Source organism: Aquarana catesbeiana, linkage group LG07 (assembly GCF_042186555.1).
Source record: "Aquarana catesbeiana isolate 2022-GZ linkage group LG07, ASM4218655v1, whole genome shotgun sequence".
In the NCBI taxonomy this organism is placed as follows: domain Eukaryota; kingdom Metazoa; phylum Chordata; class Amphibia; order Anura; family Ranidae; genus Aquarana; species Aquarana catesbeiana.
The window spans coordinates 80,154,420-80,181,253 of NC_133330.1; the positions used below are offsets into that span (position 1 = coordinate 80,154,420).

Below are 26,834 nucleotides of genomic sequence, written 5' to 3' on the forward strand. Positions count from 1 at the left end.
GATATAAAAGATCTAAAAAAACCTGTTTCATCGGGAAGTTCGAAGCAACTGGAGATTTGGGAATGAGAATTGCCCTTTTCACCCCTATTATAGTCTGAGGACAGGAAAGGCTTCCGGGCTCATTTGATCACTACTTATACAAAAAATAAAAAAAAATACGCACATGCTTACTGCTATTAACAAGCAGGTTTCCAAGAAGTTCAGAAGTCATTTGATACAGGAAAAAAAAAAAAAAAAGTGTATGCATGCGTGTTAAAACGCACACATGCAAATGATCTAAATAAGCCTCGGTTCACATGCGATTTAGTGCAGTGTGATTTAAGCCTATTCATTTTCAGTGGACTCAAATCAAACCAAAAAAGTGCAGAACTTTTTTTGGAGCTGCACTTCAACCGCATTGCATAGCAGTTTTGTACCGTGCAATCTGGTTTGGGAAAACTGCACTGCATTTGCAATCATTTTGGAGTGTCGTTAACTTTGTACCGCAAACCGTGCAATTGCAGAGAGGGGTAAGAAACACTCAGGGATCGACGCGTTCCCCGCAACTCATGTGTCAACCTAGGCTAAGGCATTGAGGCGCGTTGAAGGGCCCAAACCCTCAAAATAGGTATATAGTTATAGCTAGCTACATAGCTAGTCTGGTCTCAAGGGAAAAAAAAAAACAAAAAAAAACAAAAACAAACTCAACCAATAGAAAAAAATAAAAGAAAACCTCCATATACAGAACCCTATACCCACAGCTGATCTAGAGGAAGGCACAAACATTTGAGCATGATCCCGGTGACCGTTGTAATTGAAGAAAGTGATGGGTAACCAAAGAGTAGAACAGGAGAAATCATCCAATGCAATCCACCTGCAGTAGTGACAACATAGCCCCCATTCACACTAAAATTGTGGATATGAACATTTATGGTGTGCATGATTTTGCATGCATTCACACACTACACAAGCATTAATGAAGGAGAGAACTTCTCACTTTAATGTTTAGTCTATAGGACAGTATCTCTGTCCTTCAGGACAGTCCTGCAACCACCACTTCTCAACGATTCAAATATTCATCCCCATGGTGGATCTTGCATTTACCTATTCCATTACCACATGCAGTCAGTCACAAGACTATTCATTAGCTACAAATGACTATTTTAAAGCTAAAATAGTCATTTGAATTTGCCCCTGCTCTCATTGCAGGCTTAGGTTGGTGCACCGATTGTGCATAGATTCACCTGCATATTACAAAAATGCTTGCATGTATCAATTTATAATTCTAGAGGTACATTGGGAAGCTATACTTGCACAATAAATATACATGTTGCTTCCTGTTGCTTTTCCTTTTACTGGAGGTGGTCAGTCTGGGATGGTGGAACAAGGGGAAAAAAAAGTCAATCCATTCTATCACCTGTCAGCCATTATATTCAGGCAGTGGATTTAAAGGCCACTAGTAAGCCTATACGGCACACAAAACAGCTACTTGCTGCAAAGCAAGAACATACATATTAATGGAAGCCCGTCAACAAAGCTTTGTCCTAAAGCTGGCCATACATTAATCTAGTTTTGTCCAACCAGCAGGCTAAGCAAAAATAAATGATCTGATTTCCCAGTCCACATATTCGCTGTGGATGGGGGAACCACTCCCACTGCTCTAACAGTAAGAAGCCTTTTCTGCCTTCAGAACGCACTGATCAGTGTTGACAGCTATAGATGGTGGCATTGAGTGTTTGCTTAAAACCCAACAGACTGGTTGTACAGAAGTCAGTCAACCAGTCTGCCCATACATGGATCCAACTTGGTTTGCTCCTTGCGGAACCAGCTGAATTTAGATCCACGTATGGGAGCCTTAAGCTATGAGGAACAGTGCAACCTCATCGCTGTGCTGCAGTAAGGGCCCTTCACACAGTTCATAAAGCAGCTCATTAACTTTAAAATGACTGTCAAAGCTACTGAACTTACATTTTTTCCTAGGCAATGCACCATAACAGACAATTTGCATCTGAGTGTTGTGCTGTACTACAAAGCAAGGGTGCTGTGGTGCATTGAGAAGGTGCATTGCAAAATGGATGTCACAATGTATTGCACTGTGCTGGATAGGAAACTGTGTGCGGTGTTAAAACAAGGGTTAAGACAATGCCTTGGTGTAAATGGGCCCCAACAAGAAGATAGGGGTTGTAATATACTGCATATATCACCAAGGAAAACCAGGGCTGTCAAGTACACAGAATAAAAAAAAGATTAGCCATACACACTTTGATTTTTCTCATTCAGTCTGCGGCATGTGGGGCTGACCAAGAGAAATTGGATCAAATCCCTCATTCACACTAAACAGTATGAATAAAAGACCCCCCCCCCCCCCCCCTTATCTGAATACCCAAACAATGGCTGTATCCAATTGGATGCCATCACTATTTGTCCAACAATTTTCGCCCAGCTTGATTTTTAAAATGGGCTTTTGGTCAAGCCGGGTGGTACTGTCAGAGCCACCCACGGTCCAAATTTCAGTTGTTTCAACAGCAATCAGCTCCAATTTGAGTCACGAATGACCAGCTTAAAAAGATTTAAAAAAAAAAAAGAAAATTAGAAAGATTTCCATAAAGTCGGTCATATTTACATTTAGATCTAATCTTTATAAAATCGGCTTAAAAATGAGCCCTGTCAGTCTGGGAAGCTGCAGCCCACAGCCCCCCAATTGTGTAAAATGTAAATGAGTAGAAAGGTCACCCATGAGACGCTCCTTTCACTCAGGATTCCAAACAAGAAAAGTCATTGTTTCAGCACTTCATTATAGTCTTATAAAAATAAAATAATGAGCAGTGTCCTCCACTGCCCCGGCCTAGCTGAGACAACGGCACACTACGCGGAAGTCATTTACATAGTAGCACATGCTGATCAACAATGTCACAAGTGTTCGGTTAGACCTTACACACCCCAGATGGGTTCTGCATGTTATTTTCCTGAGCAGGCAGAACATAGATGAGGTCCATTCCTATAGAAGACTCAAAGGTTGCATTCCAGTACGCTGGGAAAAAAAACGAATGTTGCGTTTTTGACGCGCTAACCTGCATCTGGTCACTCAAGTCACTTGAATGGGGCCCTTTTTAAAAGCAATGAACGGATCATATTTGAAAAGTGTAACAAAAACTGGGAAAAAGGGAAGAAAGATGACCATACACTGGTAAAAACTCATCCCAATTTTTTTGTTTTAAGGAAGGTGGTTTGATTTTCTGTTTGTGGGGTAAAATTGACATTTGACTGCACTGATGAGAAAAAAAAAAAAAGTGGATGAGAAAAAAAAAAAAGGATGAGAAAAAAAAAAAAAAAAAAAGTGGATGAGAAAAAAAAAAAGTGGATGAGAAAAAAAAAAAGTGGATGAGAAAAAAAAAAAGTGGATGAGAAAAAAAAAAAAGTGGATGAGAAAAAAAAAAAAGTGGATGAGAAAAAGTTCCTCAAGCACACAACTTTCTAACAGTGAATGCGTTTTTGAATTGGGAAAGTCAATTCATTCCAGATTTGACTTTTAAAAGCAAATGAAACGTTAAAGTACTTTTGAACATGTCATGTTGACAAATGTATTGAGAATAATCATAAGCATGTTCTTTCAAAAACCTACTTGTGTAAGGCCAGCTTTACTAAAGGCACCCAAGAAATGAAGATTCCCCAATAAGGCTGGCCATCCGAAGATTGAAATTCAGCTGGTTCAGCAGTAACCGTCCATGTGTAATCCTGTCTGTTCAACAGGAGAGTCATTAGATCCGCTTCTGTCAAATGGTTCAGCTGGAAAACCAGCATTCGATCAGCACATGTCGCCAATGGGCTGCAGCGCCGATCAGTATATTCTGATGGTGAGGGGACAAATTCACCATTAACCTTGAATGTGTGGCTAAGGAAAATCGGTCCAGTAGTAGTGAGTAATGAATGGCCAGAAATAGGGGCAATGGGGGTGGTTAAGTACAGGCACTATTGAAAATAAATCTGCTACTTTAACTTTGTCCATACTAAAGTTCAGATTCACTTTTGTATCTGGGGGGAAAAAAAAAGCAAACAAAAAAAAAAAACAAAAAAAAAAAAAAAACCAAAACCACCTCGTACAGTTCTTACAGCTGGGTATAGAAGTTTCTTTTTGTTAAGCCGCAGGCTGTACTCTGGCAGCAGGGACTCTCCACTGGCAGAACACTGATCAGCGCTGCAGTGATTTAATGGCGGCTTTTCAACAGTCCCATCGATCCAGACAAATTTTGATTTGTGTGTACCCACCTTTACACAAGTACAGGCAGCATTCATATTTGTTCCTTACATGCAATGGAGTCGGGCTCTGCCCACATGCCAGGACCGTCTCACACGCCCACATGCCAGGACCGTCTCACACGCCCACATGCCAGGACCGTCTCACACGTCCACATGCCAGGACCGGCTCAGGCTCAGTGAGCCACAGAGCCTGAGCCAGCTGCTCCCGCCCCCTCCACAGCCCAGCACTTCAGTGAGAGCGGGGAGGGGGCAGAGCAGAGAGTCGCTTGACTCACAGCTCTGCTCAGGGAGCTTTGAGAACTGAGTGATCGGCAGTGTTTGATCGCTTGGTTCTCGTTGTTAGAGGCACTGGGGACAGATGCAGCATCAGACCGATGATGCATCCACCTAGCAAAGTATGATTTTATTAAGAAGTTCTTTTTTTTTTTTAAATAAAAAAGCCCATTTATCTCATTTAAGGACAACAAACTCTGCCCCAAGACAAGGCACCTACAATATTTTCAGAAGCCAGCGATCATGTGATTTTCCTATACAATCAGATCACATGCCATCAGTTTGTCATTTCCTCAGATGCTCCAGTTTAGGATTTAGTTATCCAGTTGCTAAGCCTCAGCAGCAAGTGATATGAAATGAAAGGGGAAGATAGTGTTTCAACCTTGTATCCCCAAAGGAACGCTGGAAATAATTTCTAGGTCTCAGGGAACCCTTGCTAAAATCAGTTTATCAAAGAAGCCTGCTGGGAAAAAAAATTGACTGAAAAGGTGAAATTTAAAAAGATGAACTCTAAATATCTTGGCCACTCATCTGAACCCTGGTGCCCTGAGTGCTTGCGATGACCCATGGTGCCAGTGTAGCTGTCTGTACACAGTCCCAGTTTTAGAATCCTTCATAGTGCATAAAATGCCAGGTGTTTGATGGTCAGTTCAGCCACGTGACCATGCCGACCAATGAGAAGCGCATCAGATGCTTCTTCCTGTAAGGCAGGGATCTTCAAACTACGGCCCTCCAGCTGTTGCGGAACTACACGTCCCATGAGGCATTGTAAAACACTGACATTCACAGAAATAACAAGGCATGATGGGAATTGTAGTTCCTGAACAACTGGAGAGCCGTAGTTTGAAAATGCCTGCTGTAAGGTGTCCCAGAGAGTGCTCCTGTGGTGAGCATTATAAGGCTGGACATACATTATACAATTTTCTTGTACAATTTGCTTTTAGGATTTATCAAAACCATATAATAGGAGGTCAAACCTAAACACTTTCAATTTGTATGCAATCAGGCAGGCCCTTGTACTACATAAATAAAAGGTAAATCTAAAGGCAATTGAAGCAAATTGTATAATGTATGGCCAACTTAATGGATACAGTTCGGGACTGTGTGGTGTACGGACGGTTACACTGGCAGCACAGGGCATTGTAGCCTCCGTGTCCAATGAGGTCCAGAGAGATGGCCAGGATATTTGGCGGTCGCTCACCTATTTTTTGGTGAAAAGAACTTGCCTTTTAAGGAAGAATCTGGCCAAGTACTGCACTAGGCTACTTACATTGTTAGATCAACCAGCCTGAACTAATGTGTACGTCCATCAATCCTTCGGACTTCAGTAATAATTAACTGCTAAAATAAATGAATTCCCAGCAACTATAGAAATAAAGAAGACAATTAAAACCAGTAACAGAAATGGCACAACTGGAGCGACTCATTTGTCAGAAGATAAACATTAACTTACAATGGTGTCCGCTGGGATTCCAGACTTCCCTGCAATCACAAACTATAATTAGAGAGAACAAAATCTGTGAAGCTCAGCGGCCCATATCAACCAGTTTTCGATTACAAATGTCATGTTGTAAGGATTCAGGATCTGACTTCCCCAAACCCTTTGCTGCTATTAACTTTACACAGAGGAGCAGAGGAGGAAAAAAAAAAAAAAACAAACCTTGCAGACTGAGTTTCCCTGAAAAACAAGTTACAGATGTTGTGCCTCAGATTCCACCCCCACATCAAAACGCATGTCATGTGACCCGAGGCTGTGAGCGGCCTCTTCCTGGATCCCCCCACCCTTCAGTGGGAGAGGCAAGGCTCAGCTCTGATTCCTTCTCTCACTCCTTGAACACAACTACCAGCAAGAAGAGGAGGCAGTGCCATACTATTAGGAGTAGAAAATAGTTTCTAGCCAGGCAACACAGGTTTAGATGAAAAATAAGCTACGTTCACATGTTTGCTGCGTTCAGAAGTGGCTGGATGAAACACTGCTATGGCTGCAAACATACTGGCCGATTTCCTGTGGTCAGGACTCTGTGCATCCAAGGTCGGCACATCTACAGTCTGTGGCCAGGGTCAGTCAGAGGCTCCATTTGCATGTAGCTGGTGAAATTAGCATTGATATATACAGAGTACAAATCTGAAAGCTGCTGCGTTCATACACAGCGTGTGTTTAGCTATGCCAGCAAGAAATCTTCCTATGTGTGCCAGTGATAACCCCCCCCAACTACCTCTGTGCAGCCATGTGAATGCAGCCCAAAGCATATGAAAAGCCTGCAAAAGTTGTTTTGGATAATGTAGGAAAGTGTTATTTGGTCACTCTCCCCCCCCCCCCCCCCCCCAACTTGTGTCCCGTTAGGGAGAATTCCATCCCTTCCTGTCCTGTAAACACAACCAGATGTTCTAGTGCACCAGGACTATGGGCATTCAAATATTTACATATTCTTAACAGAACAAGTCTGCCATGTTCACCATTCTTCCTGGAATGCAAAATCCGTGCGCTCCACTGACATCTTTGCACGGTCTTCATCCCAGGTTTCCCCATCTTTACTGACCGGCCTCAGATGACAACTCCAATGCATACACATGACCGTTTATTCATCCCAGCACAGACACCCCAAGAATATACACAGCCAAGTACATGCTAAAGTGCACAATATGCAATAAAAAGCCATCTTTTTTGCATTTCTATTTTAAAAAGGTAAAGTTCTACAGTCAAGTATAGCCAAAGCTCTTGTCCCCATACTTCGAATGGGTTACAGGAGTGCACTTACTTGTGCTGTCGTGTGACCCAGAACCAGCAGGCCAAAACCTGCTGTCAACTGACATCAAAGAGCCACTCCAGACTCTGGATGTATCCAAACAATGTTGGGGTCCACCCAGATGCCTTACAGGTAGCTGGCTCAGCCTCAGCACATGGCTGAGAGCCTGAGCCAGCCGCTACTGCCCAGTGCTGGAGAGGAAGTGCAGAGAGCGGTGAATGACAGTCATCGCTCAGAAGACCTGAGAACTGAGCGATCAGTGGTCATGTGAGGTCACAATTCTCACACTAAGGCCCCTTTCACATTGGGGCGGGATCGGCGGTAAAACTGCGCTATTTTTAGCGGCGGTATGCGGCTGCTATCGGCACGGTTTTACCCCCTTGCTAGCAGCCAAGAAAGGGTTAAAACCACCGCAAAGCGCTGCTGCAGCAGCGGTATAGCTGCGCTGCCCAATTGATTTCAATGGGCAGGAGCGGTGTATACACCGCTCCAAAGATGCTGCTAGCAGGACTTTTTTTTACAGTCCTGCCAGCACACCGCACCAGTGTGAAAGCCCTCGGGCTTTTCACATTGGAGACGCAGCAGTGGCTCTTTCAGGGCGCCATGCAGGCGCTATTTTTATCGTGTGCAAAGCGCCCCAGTGTGAAAGGGGTCTAAGGCCCCTTTCACACGGAGGCGCTTGTAAACTGCCAGTAAAACACTGAGCACTTTTGAAGAGCTTTCCATTCATTTCAATGGAGAGGGGCGTTTTTTTCACCACCCTGCAAGTGCACTGCCCCAGTGTGAAAGCATTCATTGATTTTAATGAAAAATAGGTCTTCATGAGCTTTTCAGGTGTTTTTTTAGCGTGAAAGCACCTGAAAAGCGCCTCAGTGTGAAAGGGGTCTTAGAGCCTGTGGGGAACAGCTTGCAGTATCGGACCAATGCTGCAGCAGGTAGGTATTTTTTTTGTGTTCTAGTGTAGTGCTACATGCACATCATAGACAAAAAAAAAAATCCAATTCTGGTCGATATTGCCCCCAAGAAGTCAACAAGGACTATTTGCTGGTACATCAAGAAAAATGGGCAAAAATTTTACATCTGTAAATATCTTTAAATGATTTATTCAAACAACCTTTGGTACCAAAAGCAACACCCGTATTCTTGGATCATCACTGTTTGTTTTACTGGAGCAGAGGGCGCTTCTCAGCGCTTACAATCTAAAAAGGGAGGGTCAAGTGACATGAAAGGTAATAACTGTCCAGGATGAGCTGATGGGAGAAAATAAAAGTACATTTGATAGGTGGGGCAGAATAGGCTTTGTCTGAAGAGAAGGGTTTTCAGGGATCACCTAAAAGTGGTGAGACACACTTTGGGGTAGGGCGTTCCAAAGGATGGGAGAGGCTCCGGAGAAGTCCTGGAGGTGAGAATGGGAGGAGGTGACAAGGAAGCTAGAGCGCAGGAGGTCTTGTGAGGAGGGCATTTTGAGACAGGTTAGTGATGTAGCCGAGGGTGTTGCTCTGGATGGCTTTGTAAGTTTTTAGCGTTTTGAATTTAATTCAGTGGGTGAGTGGAAGGATTGGCAGAGGGTAAGGGTAGCAGAGCAGTATTCATTTTGACATGAAATTTAGTTTTAGTCAGTCTTGACTAAAAAGCCATTTTAGTCATCTGAAAATAAGAGGTCAACCAAATGTTAATGTTGGTGCTGAAACCGAAAATTTGGGAATGCACTGGGGACGAAAAACGATACTTCCTTTGTGGAGTTAAAAAATGGCTTGCTACATTTTGTACGGAAAAAAAAAAAAAAAAAAAAAAAAAAAAAAAAACACACACCATAAGCATAGTAAAATCACGTGCGTTTTCAGTGCCATTGTCACTTTTTTTTCTTATCGGAAAAATACCGATAACACCATTTTCAGCCACCGAAATTTCAGTGACGAAACGATTTTCGTAAGCAAAATTAACACTGTAGAGGAAGGATAAGAAATTGAGGTCAAGATCTATACAAGGAAAAGCTGCCCCTTGGTCTCTGCTGCAGTATAGGGACAAGTCTACTGCGCCAAAAGGTAAATCTATCCGAAGGTACAATATACAACATAGAATCTATCCAAATAGAAACCCAAAACTACATCCAACTGTGACTAACAGGGTAACATTTAGTCACACATTCATTCCCCAGCAAGATTTTACATCTCTAACTAAATCAAAGTGAACTTGAACAGGCCGCAACAAAGTCCACCAGATGCTGACAGAAGGCCGCAGAGCGGAAATCCTTTTATTTGATCACAAACTTTCCAAAACACGGGCATGCTGCGTCTTTTTTCTAAAGTGTCTTAACTTCAGTTACCTCTCGGCCCCCTACAAGGAGGGACACACAGGGAGATCTGCTTCCTGTTAGCAGTGCAAGGAATGCACAAGGTTTGCAGAATTTCTCCCAGCTGTATTGTTTACATTTGTGGAATGTGAAGAAAGAGTACAGAGAACGCAGAACATTCCAGAAAGGCGGGAAAACTCTCTGCACTCTTATTGTGACATGTTTCACATTTCTAAACTGCCTTCAGTTATAACCTACTTTTTTTGGAAAGTTCTAGAAGAAGACTACAGCAACCCTTTCAAGCAAACATTCAGCAAAATCTCCAACACTCTGGGCCTTGTTTACAGATGAAGCACAAAAGACACAAATTACTGCAGCTCTGTATACAAGGTTTAGGGCCCATTCACAACATTCCTGTTGGGATGTGTTGCCCAGCGCAACGTCTGCGAACAAACAAGGCAACATGCATTGGTTTCTTATGGGGGTCAGTCACTGCAGCCAGCCACTATGAATAGAACTTAAAGTACAAGTCTCTCCCTGCTCCCCCCCCCCCCCCCCCAAGCCAAGATCTCCTGCTGTGACACATCGTATAGCCACCGGACCAGCAAAGCGGCTTTCTTTCCTCTACTCCCTCGCTGACAGGAGGGGCTACGCGGGTTTCCGATTGGTCAGCGCCGTCCGGCGCTGGGGTTTGTGGGGAGGTGTTGCAAAAAAAAAAAAAAAAAAAAAAAAGAAGAAGAAGAAGAACACTCCCAGTGTGCCCCCCGCCCACTGTCTGCCGGGGACTTACCCTGTCTTGGTGGGGCAGAAGGGGACTGCGACAAGCAGGGTCCTTTATGCGTCTCCTGCCGTCATCTCCCGATAGGCGTCCAATAGGGGCGCTTGTCATTTCAGTCAATCAGGTGAGAGACCCGAGCACCTGATTGGCAGAGAGGCGGTTTAGTGTTAGAAAAGCGAATGAATAATTTGCTTTAACACAGCTGAGTGACCTGCGAGCGCCCAGCATGGCGCTCACAGGTCACCATTTTTAACGCCTATTAGAGCCTATGGCTCTAATCAGGTGCTTCAAAAAAAACACCCCCCGCCGCTGTAAATCAGGCGCCCTAAAAGGGGTCGGGCGCCTGAATAGGGGGTGGCAGCGGCGGCCATAGATAGGGGGGTGGCAAGAGGGGGCAGTGCCCTTAACGAAGTCGACTCAACATTCCAGCACATTTTAGTCAACTGAAATCGAATGGGTTTAGTAAAAATTGTAATGCTTAAGCATTTCTCTAGAATTTCCAAAATTCATACACCTGGAGTAAAAATCTAACAAGTTATTTTTATGGTATTAAAGCCTGATACACACAATGAGAGCAGACAAATTATAGTCTTTGTATGCTGGTCTTATCAAAACAAACTGGAAGTTATGCATTATATTTTCGGATGAAAACTGTACAATCTTAGTATCATACAAGAAAATTTTTGTGTTTGTCCCTTCGGATAATTTTGGACGAAAGCAGTGTACCATTATCATACGATCGCTTCTAAAGCAGTAATTATTCGTCCGATTTTCTGATAGCGTGTATAGGCTTTAAGGTTTGAACATGCACTACAGACAGATTTAGCCATATGGATATATAACCACTGTTCATTTTTACATTAAATTACAATTTAGTTTTAGTCATAATCTTATTTTTAGTCGAATAAATAGTGTTAATTTATGTGACGATTTTAAAAACTTTTTTTTGTTAGAAAAGAGTGATGTGCCAGGATAACTTTGCATGCGGTGTCCTTCAGGCATTACGCTTGCCAAACATGCAAATTAAAAGACAATAGGACTGCGCCACAACCACATGCTAAAACAATTCTATGGCGATTGTGGCTGAGCACTCCAATATAAAAAGCCCTCTTGGCATCAAAAAATGACGTTCAGGAGGGGGCAGTATTGTCTCCTGTCCACTTTTAGATTGTGGTTTAGGGCCACTTCACAAGTGTGCCACTGCAGATGGCTTTCTCATGGGATCTGAAAAGCTAAGGGGAACTAAAGCCCACAATATTTACCTCTCCAACGATCTGAGGTCCCACACCAGCATCTTTTACCACGATCTGAGGTCCCACACCAGCATCTTTTACCACGATCTGAGGTCCCACACCAGCATCTTTTACCACGATCTGAGGTCCCACACCAGCATCTTCTACCACGATCTGAGGTCCCGCACCAGCATCTCCTACAACAATCTGAGGTCCCGCACCAGCATCTCCTACAACAATCTGAGGTCCCGCACCAGCATCTCCTACAACAATCTGAGGTCCCGCACCAGCATCTCCTACATCTTCTTTTGGGATGTGGCAGTCTTCATCAGCTGGCATGGGTTGCTTAACTCCTGTTAACAAGTTTAGTCACCCTGGCACACAGGATCTGTGCCTGAAAAGTAATACACAGCTCAGTGTACATTCCAGAAAACTGAGCAGGAAGTTAGGTTTTGTTTTATTGCAAAAAAGACATTGCAAGTCTCTTCTGCATTAAAGAGACTGCCTGCTTGTAGTTTTAGTCAGAGCCTTATGTTTTACTGCCAAGTCACCGCTGGGAGGGGGAGAAGGAGCAGGTAAGCTGGCTTAGACAAGGGCTTCAGAGTTTGTTGTGAATTTTAAGGATGAATTTCCCTACAGCGCTTACAACTAGAAAGACGAGGGAGGTCTGAACTATAGGTAGAGAACATTACATTATGGTGGAGTTCCAATCTTTTTCAAGTTTATTAAAAGTCAGCTACAAAAAGTGTAGCTGCTGACTTTTAAAACAGACACTCATCTGTCCCAACAGTCCAGGAATGTGGCTGCCCAAAGTCTCGCTCCTCTCCCCTGCCTCTCTGCAGCGCCAGCATTGTTGCAAGTGTGGGCACCCGGCTGTGACAGCTTGCGGCTTTGCAAGCGTCGTGCTGCGCTCTTAGTGGCCAGGCAATCTGGGACTGGTGACCTGTCCCAGAAGATTGCAGGGCAGGAGGGGGAGGGGAGTCACCGCCTAGGCGGCAAGAACAGAAAGTGGGAGCTGGGTACCTGTCAAAACTAGGTACCCAGTCCCACCCCCCCCCCCCCCCCCCAAAAAAAAAAATACATGCGGGAGTGGAGTGCTTAAAAGCTGAAGTTCCACTTTTGGGTGGAACTCAGTTTTAATAAATGTACTTTTTTTAAAAAGCAAATGGTGTTAAGAACCTGAATTTGACCCTGTATTAGTCTCTTGCAGTGCCTGTACAGCAGGGCTTAAGTGTGAGAGGAAGAGACAGTACAAGGAACCATTCAGGTCATGTACTGACAGAAGCATGCTGATAAAAATAGAAAGGAGAGTGACAGACGAGTCATCACTGTCACTTTGCTGTCCAATCAGACAAAGGTGGGTTCAGGATGACCTGGGCTTATAGAAGTGGGTTGAATGATCAGGCTGAGGAAAGGACTGCAATGAAATCTCAGTACTGAAAACTCTACATAGATTCTGGATTTTATGGAGCCAATTGTAGAATAGTCTTTTAAAACATGTATGCAAACACATCCCATATATTGTGTAATCATAGCATCAAAGTTGTGCTATCTATCCCATCAGAATGAGTACAAAAGGGAACATTTCAGAAATTTCCGAACAGGCAGGTTGGGCTTGATGTCCATTCACACCTAGGCATTCAAAAATGCAGACAGTTTTAGGTTTAGATGTACAGGAAGCAGATGAATTGTGAGGCCAACATGCCAAGCTGCATTGTTTCCAAGGAAACCTTAAATAAAAGGATACTTTTTATTCAAAGTGCACACAAGTACTACTTAAGCACTTCTTGTGTTTCCACACATGCGAAGGCGGCCACAATACAACAATTTATTAATACAGCACTTCTCATATGTAAACAGGTCTTTTAGCAAGTGAGAAAAACTAAACCACAGGATCCGGCAACATCTAATGCTAGCCATATACGGCTGGAATTTGATCATTCCTGCTAAAGCGACTGAAATGTAAGCTGTGGGTAGCCAGGCTGGCACCAACTGGCCAAACGTATGATAATGAAAGGAGCTGGGCTAAAAACCAATGACTGAACAGTAACTATCCAATCAGATGCATTTAACTATCGGGTATTCAGACAGCCAGTGGTGTGGGCTATCAGAATACAATAGCCAGCAGGTGGAGATTACTCGAGGTTACGTGTCATTGGTGGAGCAATTCAGCTGTGTATGGCTAGGGAATTTGGAAGTTGGTGTTTTATACTGTCAACAAGGGGAGCTTTAAAATTAAGCCTTCCATAAAGCGATACGGTTACCCGATATTTGTTGTTGCTCAGGACCGTGTCATATGATAAAGAGGCACACATCTTAATAGCTGGACTTCTCAACTAAACAGGAGCATTCCAGCTGCCGAGCAGTTAATTCTACACCTAAACTTCTCTCCAGTAAAAAAAAAAAAAAAAAAAAAAAAAGTAATTAGTGTGTAGCTTTAATAAATACCTGCATTTCAACTCTCAAGGTAACTAACCACAGTGCAAGGTCAGGAAATATTCAAGTAGTACTAAAGCCTCAATTTTTTTTTTTTAAATCACAATTAGATTTTCAAAGGCCAGTTGAGGGGAGGACAATAATGATTTAATTCAAGAATAGTTCAAAAACATGATTTGCTGTGTTTGCAAGTACAGCCTTGGAGTTGCTCTTCACCATTTCCCCAAACTTGCAAATTTATAGCTTTATATACAACCCACTGGTCTTTGGAACAATAGGTCCCATAATTCCAAGCAGTACCCACGCATGCTGGCCCATCGCCCTTTCTGGGTGCCTATGCCAAGCACGCCGGACCTTTCTAGTCCTCAATGTCTGCCTGTGCCGCACATGCACGCCCCTTTCTAGTCCTCCCTGCCTGTGGCACACATGCACGCCCCCTTCTAGTACCTCCCTGGCTGCATATGCACGCCCCTTTCTAGTCCTCCGTGCCTGCCTGTGCCACACATGCACACCCCCTACTAGTCCCTCCATGGCCGCATATGCACGCCCCCTTCTAGTCCGTCCTCCCTGCCTGTGCCACACCTGCACGTCCTTCTAGTCCTCCCTGCCTGTGCCACACCTGCACGTCCTTCTAGTCCTCCCTGCCTGTGCCACACCTGCACGTCCTTCTAGTCCTCCCTGCCTGTGCCACACCTGCACGTCCTTCTAGTCCTCCCTGCCTGTGCCACAACTGCACGTCCTTCTAGTCCTCCCTGCCTGTCCCACAACTGCACGTCCTTCTAGTCCTCCCTGCCTGTGCCACAACTGCATGTCCTTCTAGTCCTCCCTGCCTGTGCCACACCTGCACGTCCTTCTAGTCCTCCCTGCCTGTGCCACACCTGCACGTCCTTCTAGTCCTCCCTGCCTGCGCCACACATGCACGCCCTTTTAGTCCTTCCTGGCTGCCTGTGCCCCACACATGCACGTCCCCTTTCTAGTCCTCCCTAGCTGCCTGTGCGGCACATGCATGCCACGTCCTAGTCCTCCCTGACTGCCTGGGCATGTAGACTTGGGAGACTCTCCCCTGGAAACCTGCAAGGGTATGGAGCCAAATGAGAAAAGTAAACCTAGGGTAGCAAGCACTGGACCAGCTCATTTAAGAAAAGCTTTTAAAGAAGCAGTAGCAGATGAGGTAAATGGCCAGGTCAGATGCCGAATAAAAATGCAGTTACACTTTAATAAAATAAATCCCTTCTGTGTAATCTTATTCTTGTCTTTTACTTCCAAGCTGTTAAGTGTCTTGTTTAGGTTCCAGGTCACTAGAGTGGTAGCTTACACAGGACTTTGTGTGCAACGGCACCATCACATGGAGCAAATCACATGCTCCTCCATACCCAGAAGTACCAGGTACTTCCTTTAGCAGCGTGATTGCAAAGGTGGCTTTCTTCCCAATGACCACTACCGATGTAAGAAGTAATTTTCCCAATCAGCCCCCCCCATGGCCCAATCATAGAAGGGATTATTCCCTGAGACCTGAAAATTTCAAGGGTTCCTCTGGAAAGGGGGAAGCTTGGAGAAATGCTGGCTGGTTTAAAGTGAACCACACTGATGTAAATGGGGCCTTAGGGCTGCTCCAGTAACAATTTTTGAACTTGTACACCATTAGCTTCTTTTCACAATCACATCAGCAAAACTGAATTGTGGCATAAGATTGTGGAAGAATCGAGACCGACCCCGGGTCAACGTGATGCAAACAAACAGGAGATTCTGAGGTCTCAGCTGCGCTACTAAAAAACTACTAGAATCTAATAGGTATGGAGATCTTCAGCAATTTATACTCCATATGAAGTAATCCTGTCCAGCTTCTGACACCGTCCAATGGTCTAGTCTTCTTCCACTTCTGCTCTTTTGTTCACTGTGAGAAAAAGTAGTGAGCAGAGAAAGACTGGCAGTGCATGTGTATAGAAATCTGAGCTGTGTTTGCATATGGTCACAGCATGAAAAGCCGACTGCCAAACTCGCCGGGTGCCTCTCTTGATTCCCCTCCGTACCAGGCCATTCCCCTGCTCCAAAACTGCACGTACAGCAAAAACTTAACTGTTTGCAAGCCCGGCACAGTGTCCACTCTAGTGAATGATGGACATATCCCAGTAAACAAGCCATTTTAAAAACCACTACACCAAAGCTACTCCTGTAGAGTTTTAGGAATGAGGTCTAGTCTATTTAGGCTCGAGCTACAGGGGCAAATTTTAGTAGCTCAGGGTCGCTATACTAGCAATAAACCAGTAAGTGTAGTGTTGGATTGCAGAACAGATGGAACAAATGGTTCCTGAAAGTGTTAGCTACACAAATAGCATGTAGGAGCAATCAATTCAACTGGTGAATCAAGAGATCACACTACAGCACAGGGAGCTATTTGTTCCAATGGTTTAGCTATTAATTGATAACCTAAGTCAGTGTTTCTCAACTCCAGTCCTCAAGGCGCCCCAACAGGTCATGTTTTCAGGATTTCCCTCAGATGAAACAGCTGTGGTAATTACTAAGGCAGCGAAACTGATCAAATCACCTGTGCAAAATAATGGAAATCCTGAAAGCATGACCTGTTGGGGTGCCTTGAGGACTGGAGTTGAGAAACACTGGCCTAAGTAATCAATCACTAGCAATTTAGTAGCATGGTTGCTGAATAAAATTGGAATTTCTTGCTTTTCATCTAATAGTATAAAAGCAAACCAGATTGGTATAACACATTTACAACATTCTTGCAAACCCCATTTCTATTACATTATTTGAAGACCATAGCAATCCTCAGACCAGTGTGATAAAGTTATTTGTCTAATCCAAAAAAGTGATGTTTTCTATTAAATGAGATAAAAATTATGTAGTCATCACTATGCTGCAGAAACTGACCCATCTGGGTAATAAAGTACAAAAGTAGTAAGCAACAACTGTTCCAGTTTGCAATTTGCTTTTTGTTCATTCATAAAGTAGCCACAAAACCACATTTTTCCCTGAGGAAGCCATTTGGCGAAACATGTAGGATTAAGATTTGAGAACAACCATAGGAGTGACAACAAGTCTTGAATGACCATAAAGCTGTTCATGCATTTTATGTACACTTGTAACTTTAACAAATTGTTATTTTATTCAAATTTGGTATGTCCTTGTACTAATTGCACCTATAAAGTCCCATTCCCCCTACTTTGCATTCTCTATACAAGAACTGTTCCTAGTGTCTATATGGTGAGATAGATAGATCTAATTATTTAGTTTGGCATCTCACCATAGACACTAGGAACAGTTCTTGTATAGAGAATACAAAGTAGTATCTTCAAAAAAGAAAAAAAAAAAAAAAAAACACACACACACACACACGAGAAGTTAAAATTATTAAATAGTTAAAATTTAGAGTGCAACATGATAGCGGTTTTCTAAAGTTCAATAGTATTAAAATTCCCAAGGAATTAGGTAACCAGGATTAGCAAGGACAATTATGCAGCAAAGAGAAACACACACACAAAGAAAATACAAATGTTACAGAGTAGGTGAAAACTAGAGTCATCAGCAAATTTCCAAAGTTTAAAAAAAAAAAAAAAAAAAAAAAAAAAGGAAATATGGCAGCACAGCATTGTATAGTACGTTCCACAAGGGACTAGTGTGTGGGACACATCCTTCAATGGCTGATCGGGACAGGAAGTTAGAGCCCAGACAAAGGGGAGATTGTGCTCAGTATTGTGATCTATGACCTCTCGCAGAGCTGCGAAACAAACCTTTTGCCTCAATCCGGTAATATATATATGCTGAATGCATTTCAGATTTGCACACAGGACGGCTTACACAATGCCTGGTACAAATCACAGAATTATACAAAAATCGACACCTTGTTTAAAAAGTCTCTTTTCTCATACACCAACATATATCCCTGGACATGGTCACAACACAGACATTTTATGGGGGTTAAACATGAACATAGAATAAACAGTCAAAACTCAAAAACGAGCCATAGAGAAAAAACAAAAAACACACAGAAGGATGCAACCAACTACACAGAATACATAAAAAGTAAAAAAAAAAATAAAAAATACAGAAAAAAACAACAAAACAAAAACAAAAACAAACTTTCCCTAGGGATTTTTAACTGATTGTGTAAAAGTGAATAAATGTACAACAGGTTTACGAGACAAATTTATACTGTAATAAAACGAAAATTGAATATGTTAAATATATAAAAAAACAAAAAGGCTGAAATCTCCCCTAGATTTCCCCATAACATACGATTAAATAAAACTGTTCTAAGCGGGGCTGAGTATTTACCTTCGTAGCACAGAATGCCAATATTGTTGTTCATCTTGTCCAGGTACTGGTAGTTCAACAGATCCATCTTCATAAACAGCATTTATCGGGTTAGCAGGAAAGACCAGCTTTCTCGCTTTCCCACCAAAAAAAAATAAAAAATTAACAGAAAACCGGACAGAGGAAGGAGGCAGACTGCTTGGGATCAGCTCCCGGCTCTCCCTAAGATTTCACAAGACGGAAAGGCCCAGCCTCCAACAACAAAAGCCGAGAAAAGTACATTAAGAGGAGAGAAAAAAAAAAAAAAAAAAAGTCAGGGAATCCGTTCAGAGCAAGAGATGACGGTTGTGCCTTGGCAACGCTGTGGAGTCTCCGGCTACACCAGAATGTTCACGTTTTGCAGGTTTTCAGAGTATTGGAGGAAATAGAAAAAGAGAAATAAAAAGTGTCAAGGACAAAGCCAGTCAGTTCTCACAGCCCCGCTGCAAGTTCACTGCTCTGACATGCAGCCTATGCTTGGTATGACTCCAATGTAAGTCAGCTTCCTCTCTCTAGCAGGCAAGTGGGGCTGAGCATGCTCAGTGAATCCCTGGAGTCTCATGTCAGGGACATTCAGAACAAGATAGGCCTCCAGAAGGCTCAGTGTTTGTAAGAGGAGGCTGTGCACAAGAGCCTGTTGTCAGAGCAGGCGGTGACACAAAGCAGAGCGGTCCCAGCCCAGACACACAGGTAGACCCATGTCAGGGATTACTTAGACAAACAAAAACAAAAAGCATGCAGTTAGAAAAAGTGGCAACACAAACTTCTACCACAAGTAATTTAAAGTGTCTGCAAGGACCGCATTGTTTTATTTACAACAGAGATAATGAGCCAATAACATTTCATAAATTATATTATAGGTTATAATCAACCGTCATGTGCGATAGTGCTGCTGGGACAATATGACATCACATCTACAGTTGTGTGTTAAATACGTAGGCGGACCATAGTTTTTTTGGTCAGATATAATAATAATAATAATACATTATTTATTAAGACCCCGAACGGATTCCCCCAGCCAACATTCGAGGTGGATGAAGAGATCCTCTCTGCTGTAACCTTGCATTCTGACAGCAGGACTCCTCCAGTGTCCTTCACTGCAGACGATTGGCTGCATGCGCTGATCGAACGCGCACTTTCCAACAATCCTGTGTTGGAGGAGTCACTCACTAGGCTGACTACTCTCGCATGGGAACACACGATAAAATTAGGAGGTGCATCAAATGGAAATTATGATGCTGAAACCAAAAATGCAGGAAGCATTTGGCTGAAAAAATGTATATAGATCATTTATATAATGGTTGACAAATGCATACAATTTAAATTCATGATATTAATTGAAGAAAAAAAAAAACAAAAAACATAAATATAGTGTAATACACACACACTCTTTTCAATTAATATCATGAATTCAAATTATCGTATATGCATTTGTCAGCAAGAAAGGCTCAAGAAAAACGTATCCCTCTAAATTCTATGCAAGTCTTCAAACTTGTCTATTGCGGTGTTAAAAATTTTGCTTGCTGCATTTTTGGTCCATTAAAAAAAAAAAAAAAAAAAAAAAAAAAAGCTTGGAGAAAGGCAGGCTGGCTGACGCACCTCTCCTTTGAAATGCATTGCAAACGCAGCAAAATATTAACGCACCCGCTTTGTTTTTTGAGGCGACTTGAGTCACATGACCTACGAAAAACACACCATAAGCTGAGAGTAAAATTGTGGTAAAATCACGTGTTTTCTTCGCCATTTTCGCCCGCCGAAATTCCAGTGCATCTCTACTATAAATGGATTGAAGTTTAGCCAATCACTGCGGGAAATGGCCAAATTTCAATCCAGCGATGGTCCGCTTAAAACCTTTGTCCTATGTTGGAGTTAACCACTAAAGATATCCCTAGGCTAAGCAGGCCTTACATGCTGCCCCCAGTAGGTGAGGGTGTAGTGTGGAAGTTTGTTTGCCGGCTGTTTACTAGGTTACCAGCAAGGCGAGAGATGTAGGCAGGTGGGGCGGTCTGCATGTCCCACTGTCAGAAGGGGCCTGCAAGGATGCAGGAGGGTGGAAAAGTGGGCAGCTCCAGGTGTGCTGGTAGCGGTCAGGGCCCACTGTCATCAAGGTTACAATGAGGAATGGTGGGGTACACACGGCTGTGCGAGGTAGGTTAGGGAGCCCAGGGAGAAGGCGGTGGTCAGGGTAAAGGAGCCCCCTCATGTGATGCTGGCAGAATGCACTTTCACCCAAGTAGACAAACATGCTTGCACCGCCCCTTGCTAAGCTCACACTTTACCATTCTCAGAAAGTGATCTGCATTGGATCGCTTTTCAGGTTATGGCGACAATAGGTTTGGCTTGCGATTGCAGTGCAACCCCCCTCTGGGCTTGAATGGCCGAGTTGGAAAGGCAGTGCCATCTGTCAACTAAACATGCCATGACGCAAAGCATCACAGCATGTAAACAGCCCAGTCCGGCTGTATTGTAGGCTTTATGTGGGCAGTCAGGGAGCAGTAAAATCTTGACCACACCAGCATGGTCATTTCTAACAAACGTCTATGGAACCAGCTCCCCAACCATCTCCTCTACTAGAGACTGCCTCGTAGAAGTCTTTGGAGATCAACTGTACAGATGCAGCCACAGGAAAGAAGATTGCAGCAGGCCAAATGCTTTTATTTGGAATGGATAGGCAGTTTGTATTTAAAGTTCAGTTATCCTTAGTCACCCTAGTTTTGGATGGATTGGAGGGGGGGGGGTTATGACCTCTGACAGGTTTTTCATTGTTCTTGTTGGAAAAATTGCCCTTCACTTCCTGTCTTTGTGATACCTCTGGTGCCAAATGGGACAGGAATGAGAAGTTTCTTACTTACTTTCTGTCCAGTAACAGGACCCATACTAGACAGGCAGTCTATGGCTTCATGTACACCAGCAGCTCCGAAACTTGAGTTTAGGCGTTTTTGGCAACTCCATAAAAGCCTGTGTGTCCATGTACACAAGACTAATGCCCCGTACACACGAGCGGAATTTCCGTCAGAAAAATCTTAGGTGGTTTTTCCGTCGGAATTCCGCTCAAGCTTGGCTTGCATACACACGGTCACACAAAGGTTCTCTGTACTTTCGACCGCCAAGAACGCGGTGACGTACAACACTACGACGAGCTGAGAAAACGAAGTTCAATGCTTCCGAGCATGCGTGTTTTGCACGTCGGATTGCATACAGACAAACGAAATTTCCGTCAAGAACTTTTTCAGTCGGAAAAATAGAGAACCAGCTCTCAATCTTTTGCTGGCGGAAATTCAGACAGAAAAAGTTGGATGGAGCATACACAAGGTCGGAATATCTGACCAAAAGCTCCCATCATACTTTTGACGGAAATTCCAACCGTGTGTATGCAGCATTATAGTTTAGGAGCTGCTACGGTTAGGAGAGCCTCAATCTGCCTCTCCTGAACACACAAAAATCTCATTCAGGATAGGAACGTTTTAACTGCCGGCCACAGGAAACCACAAAAACACATGGCACAATTTTGGGGCGTTTTCCCACCGCTATTGTAGGCAGGGTGTACATGAAGCCCAAGACAGCTTTTCTGAAATTGGGTTCCTCTGGAGGGTCCAAGGGGTCCTTTACTCTGTGGCCAACACTTGGCAGAGCTAGCCATACAAAACACCCACTTTTAGCTCTGTAAAGATGGTACCCTGGTAGCTAGTGGGAATAATGCCCCCTTGACAGCAGAAGTCAGAATAAAGGGGTATTTTCCCCAGATCCCCAATAAATTGGTTTTAGCTTTAGTTTTTGTGACCTGAAATTTTCAAGGGTTCCTCTGGGGTAAACAGATTAAGAAAAGCTGCTATAAGACACAGTGGATATCAAAAGTCTACATACCCCTGTAAAAAATGTCAGGTTTCTGTGAAGTAAAAAATTGAGTTAAATCATTTCAGAACTGTTTCCACCTTTAGCCCTGGTTCACACTGATGCGATTTAACATGTCAAATCGGCAGCAATTTCCGGCATTTGTGGCGCCGCATCGATTCCCAAAAGTAGTTTCTGTACTACTTTTGGAGATTTTGGGGTGCGATTTCCATTGATATCTGTGCAGAAACCCGCACAGATGTCTCTGAAATCGCCCCCGAAGTCGGGACTGACACGCGGGAATGAAATCATGCGATTTCCCACAGTCAGTGAGGCATTTTATAGCCATTGAACATTGTCTAACATGGTGAGAGCTTAGCTAGAACACTGGCCTTACATGCAATGAATACAACTAAATACTGACAATAGATTACCTCTCAAACTATCCAGTATAACAAAGGAAAAGATTGGTTTGATAAAGTGTATTGTATTTTGCTGCTTCAATGAAAAAGCTATAATACGGTGTTTCTGCCATTATGACTGCAGGCAGTTTGTAAAAAAAGCAACACGTCTTTTACTGATACAAGGCCAATATTGAATAGCCATATTGTTACATTTGAAACAACTCTTACTGAATGTGGGATGAAGATTCAGGCTGCTTGCACATGTGTGTGCAAGGATGATGAACAAGTACCCTTGGTAAAAGGATTTAAAAAAAAAAAAAAAAAAAAAAAGGAGGGGGGGGGGGGTGCTAAAACGCAGCTCAGTGTATAATTTCAGCACCTGCCATTAGAGATAAATTCCAACAGATGCGGTCAAAGATCAGTATCCAGAAGGATACCGACAATATTGTCAGGATACACCCCACTGCCTAACTGCTGGCTTCACCTTTTAGCACACAGCTAAGAGCCAGACTCAGCCACGCCTGTCCCCTCCCCAGCCAAGCCCCCCAGCAAGTGCTGTAGGAGCAGAGAGATGACCAACAGTTACTGGCCTTTGCTGCGAGCGGACAGAGCTGACTGATCAACTGTCATGGTATTACTAAGTTCCTGGTCTTAGCACCAACGTGAGGCAGCTACACACAGATGAGTAGGTTTAAAAAGCAAACATTAAAAATTTAAGCAAAACTAACCAAAAATGATTTTTGGCAACAAAATTGCTTAAACCCCTAGAATAGTATACATTTTCTGAAAGCAGAGGCCCTGTAGAATAAAAAGGTGATCGTTTTATGTCACATATTTGCACAACTATTTATTAAACACAAATTTTCAGAAAAAAAATAATGAATTTTTTTTTTTTTTTGCATTAAACACACACACACACACACACACACACACACACACGCAACATTTTTAGTTAAAATAGAAGAGAGGTGGTTTCATTGAGTAAATGGAGAATTGTGTGTGCCTGTGAATGGCCAAAAACGATGGTGCCCAAAAACTCCAAAGGTGACGGTTTAAAAGCCTTAACAGCTCATCAGTTTAGAGTTAACTAGCAACTCTTTGCTAGAATTATTTTTCTAATTTTGACGTTCGCAGTGATATGTCACGTGTGGTGCGACTGCAGTTTACATGCGTGTGCGCAACCCTGGGCTTGCGTTTGCACAGGTGTGCGGGGCAATGGGGGTTACGGCTTTTTTTTTTTTATTACAATTTTTTTTTTACTTTTATTTATTTTTACTTGTTTGCCATCACAAGGATTTAATAAACACTTATGTGATAGCAATGGGCAGGTGACAAGTACTCTTTATGGAAACATTAGGGGTTTAAAACCCCAATGCCTCCCCTGCCCTTCATCCATCTAACCAACCACAGATCAGCTTGGTTAGCCGTGTCCCTGGACTGTACTTACCAGTAAATGTAGCATCTGAACCCAGAAGTGACATGACTTCCGGTTTCACTGTTTGCATGCGAGATCAAGGCATTGATTTGCCTCGCTGGCTGGGGGGGAGGGGGGGCACCCCGCTGCCAGCTCTGGGAAAGTGATTGGCTGCCGCATCAAATTTACTTTGAAGTCAGCAAAACAAAACCTGCCCAACCTTTGGTCTGATACTGCAGCAATCAGCTTGTGATTTAAAAAGGTTCACTGAACAGGTTAAGATGACACACGACCAATCACTTCACAGTGAAGTTGGATGAGAAATGGTTTAACCTTAAAACAGCAGAAGTTGTTTACTGTTCAAAACAGTAAAGATGTGGAAACCAGCATGCACCTCTCGATCTCGCGCATGCGCGATGCTCCAGCAGCCGTAGCGCTGATTGTTTACCAAGTTGCTATAACAGGCGGTGACGGAGGAAGGTCCCGCCCCATTATAGCAACCTAGATAGATCCGCCTTAAATCACGTCATTTCCTGTTGGGGAAATAACGCAATTTGACACTCCTGCCCATTGGTTCCTGGGAAATGATGACTCACATTTCGCAGGAGCACAGGCGAGGGAGGAACTGAGACTGCCGTGGAGCCAGAAGTGGCAGATTAGGAACCACCACATAGCAACAGGGCAGTTCTGGTGAGTAACTTTTTTTAATCCAAATGTTTGTTAATATTAGTAAAGGACTGATAATGTAAAAATGTTTTTCAGGGTGGAACTCCGCTTTAAAACAAACTCAGATGGTGTTTTTAATTCAATCTTACCAACTATATAATTGCATCCTACTAACCCTTAAGATATGGTGGCTGCATTTGTTTTTTCCAGCCAGACTAAATTTCCTGCAAGTACAGAAAAATACCCGTTGATGCTACTAGTCAGAAATTCAGTGCAATCCACTGTATCACTGAATTGAAGCATAAACAAAGACCCCCCCCACCTGGAGGTAAGTGGGGGGGGGGGTGCTTGCAGTCCAAAGCAGGAGAGCAAAATAAAAAGGTGACAACGCTGCTTCTCCATACATTCATTAAAGGGAGTGAACTCTGTCAGCCTTGAAGATAAGCTCGTTGCAAGCAGAACCCCCAGGAGAAAAAAAAAAAAAAAATTAAAGGAAAGCCTGGAAAAAAACAAAAAAAAAAAAACACACACCTGGTTATATGTATGTTTTAGGCTTAGATAGGTTTTTTGTTATGCGGGGACTAAAGTGTGCCCTGAGGCCGCCAGAGACTCATTCTTCAGGAGTCAGACTGGAGACATAATACACGAGACTGCTAGAAATCACTACTATAAACAGAGCCATAGGGAAATGGATTAGCATCTGCAGGGGCCCAGAGGGCCACACAAAGTGCCAAAAGGATTGCATGTGGCCCTTGGGCCACAGGTCAGGCACCAGGGGGCTTTAAAGGGTCAGTTCACTAAACACGAACCTCTACAACCAATTGGACAGTTGCCTTTGCCCATTACCAATATAGCACTATTATCCCCCCAAAAAAGACAAATTACCAACTTGATGGAAAATCTATTAGTCTAGCCAATTCTTGTTCTGATTTACTTAAAATAGCTTCCCCCTGGACAAAACAGACAAATGTAAGCTTAGTTACATCCCACTTAGCAATATTCAGCTGTGACCTTATTCCACAAGGTGTCTAGAATGACACAACTAATGCAAGATGATTTCTTCATTGGGCAAAGATAAATGCACTACATGACTGTCAGACCCCTGTGTATGGAGCTAAGAAAATCTATGTCCCGGGGGTGATGCAAAACGTGGCAATAGCAAGCTGCAGAGAGCACAGAGCTCAGTGCACATTGTGTATCATGTCGGAGATTGAGGGGCTGATCTGGCCGGCAGTACAGGGGATTTTTTATTGTGTCTGCTCACACCAGGATGTGGTTTGTTAGGAAGAGACCTCACTGAGAGCTTGCAGATGTTTATACAGATGCAGTTGAGTCATCACAGGGAAGATCGAAATCAGCAATCACACTGGTGGGAATTAATAGCCTTATGGAGAAACCCACAAAACCTTATTTAATAACGCAGCACAAAGGATAAAAAGGTGTTGCATGCTGTGACCCATAGCAACCAAATATCCACTTATAGCAGTTTAGCATAGTCAGGGATATAAATTGGATTTTTTCTTTTTTTTGCCTCCTTGTAAAATCCACTGTGAGCTTCTGAACCTCTCCTTTTCACTCTCACTTTGGTTTGGCACAAGCAACTTCAATTGCAGCCACGTGCATTGTCCTAACAACACTGCAACACTCAGTCCTAGCCCATCTTGGGACCTAATGTAGCCACCCTTCACCAGGAAGGCAGATTGCAGCAGGAAAAAAAAAAAAAAAAAAAAAAAAATTGAGATTAAAGACAGCGTGCAACTTTTTTTTTTTTTTCTCTATTAAATAAAGTGTTCCTTTAGACGATGCAACCAGGGTGGAAAAAAAAAATGATTAAAAAAAATCCAATTTAAATCTGTGTGTGTTTTGGCTTTTTTTTTTCCACCCTGGTTGCATCGTCTAAAAGGAACACTTTTTTTTTCTCTAATAAAGTGTTCCTTTAGACGATGCAACCAGGGTGGAAGGAAAAAAAAAAAAAAAAAAGCCAAAACACACACACACACACACACACACACACACACACACACACACACACTTAAATTGGATTTTTTTTTAAATCAATTTTTTTTATTTATTTATTTTTTTTTTTTTTTAAATAAAATGCTTTGAGTAAAAATCTAAGAGATAGTTTTCTATTTAAGATACAATAATAATTTATTCAGCATGAAATGGAGCTTAGTTATGTAGCAGAAGGCTGTATATTCTGCAATATTAAAATT

At 43.0% G+C, this 26,834-nt stretch overlaps 1 protein-coding gene across 2 annotated transcripts in view; it reads right to left on the reverse strand.

The window, feature by feature from the left end:
- Window positions 1-26,834, reverse strand: part of VGLL4 (vestigial like family member 4) — a 178,012-nt gene that overhangs the window by 59,854 nt on the left and 91,324 nt on the right. The window contains exon 1 of one of the 2 annotated variants that reach the window (XM_073592365.1): window positions 18,286-18,869. The exons of the other annotated variant lie outside the window; for it this stretch is intronic. Within the exon in view, the coding sequence (XP_073448466.1) occupies window positions 18,286-18,367 (82 nt within the window). The 5' untranslated portion in view covers window positions 18,368-18,869. Of the gene's footprint in view, window positions 1-18,285; window positions 18,870-26,834 lie in introns of those variants that run through there. 2 annotated transcript variants of the gene reach the window in all.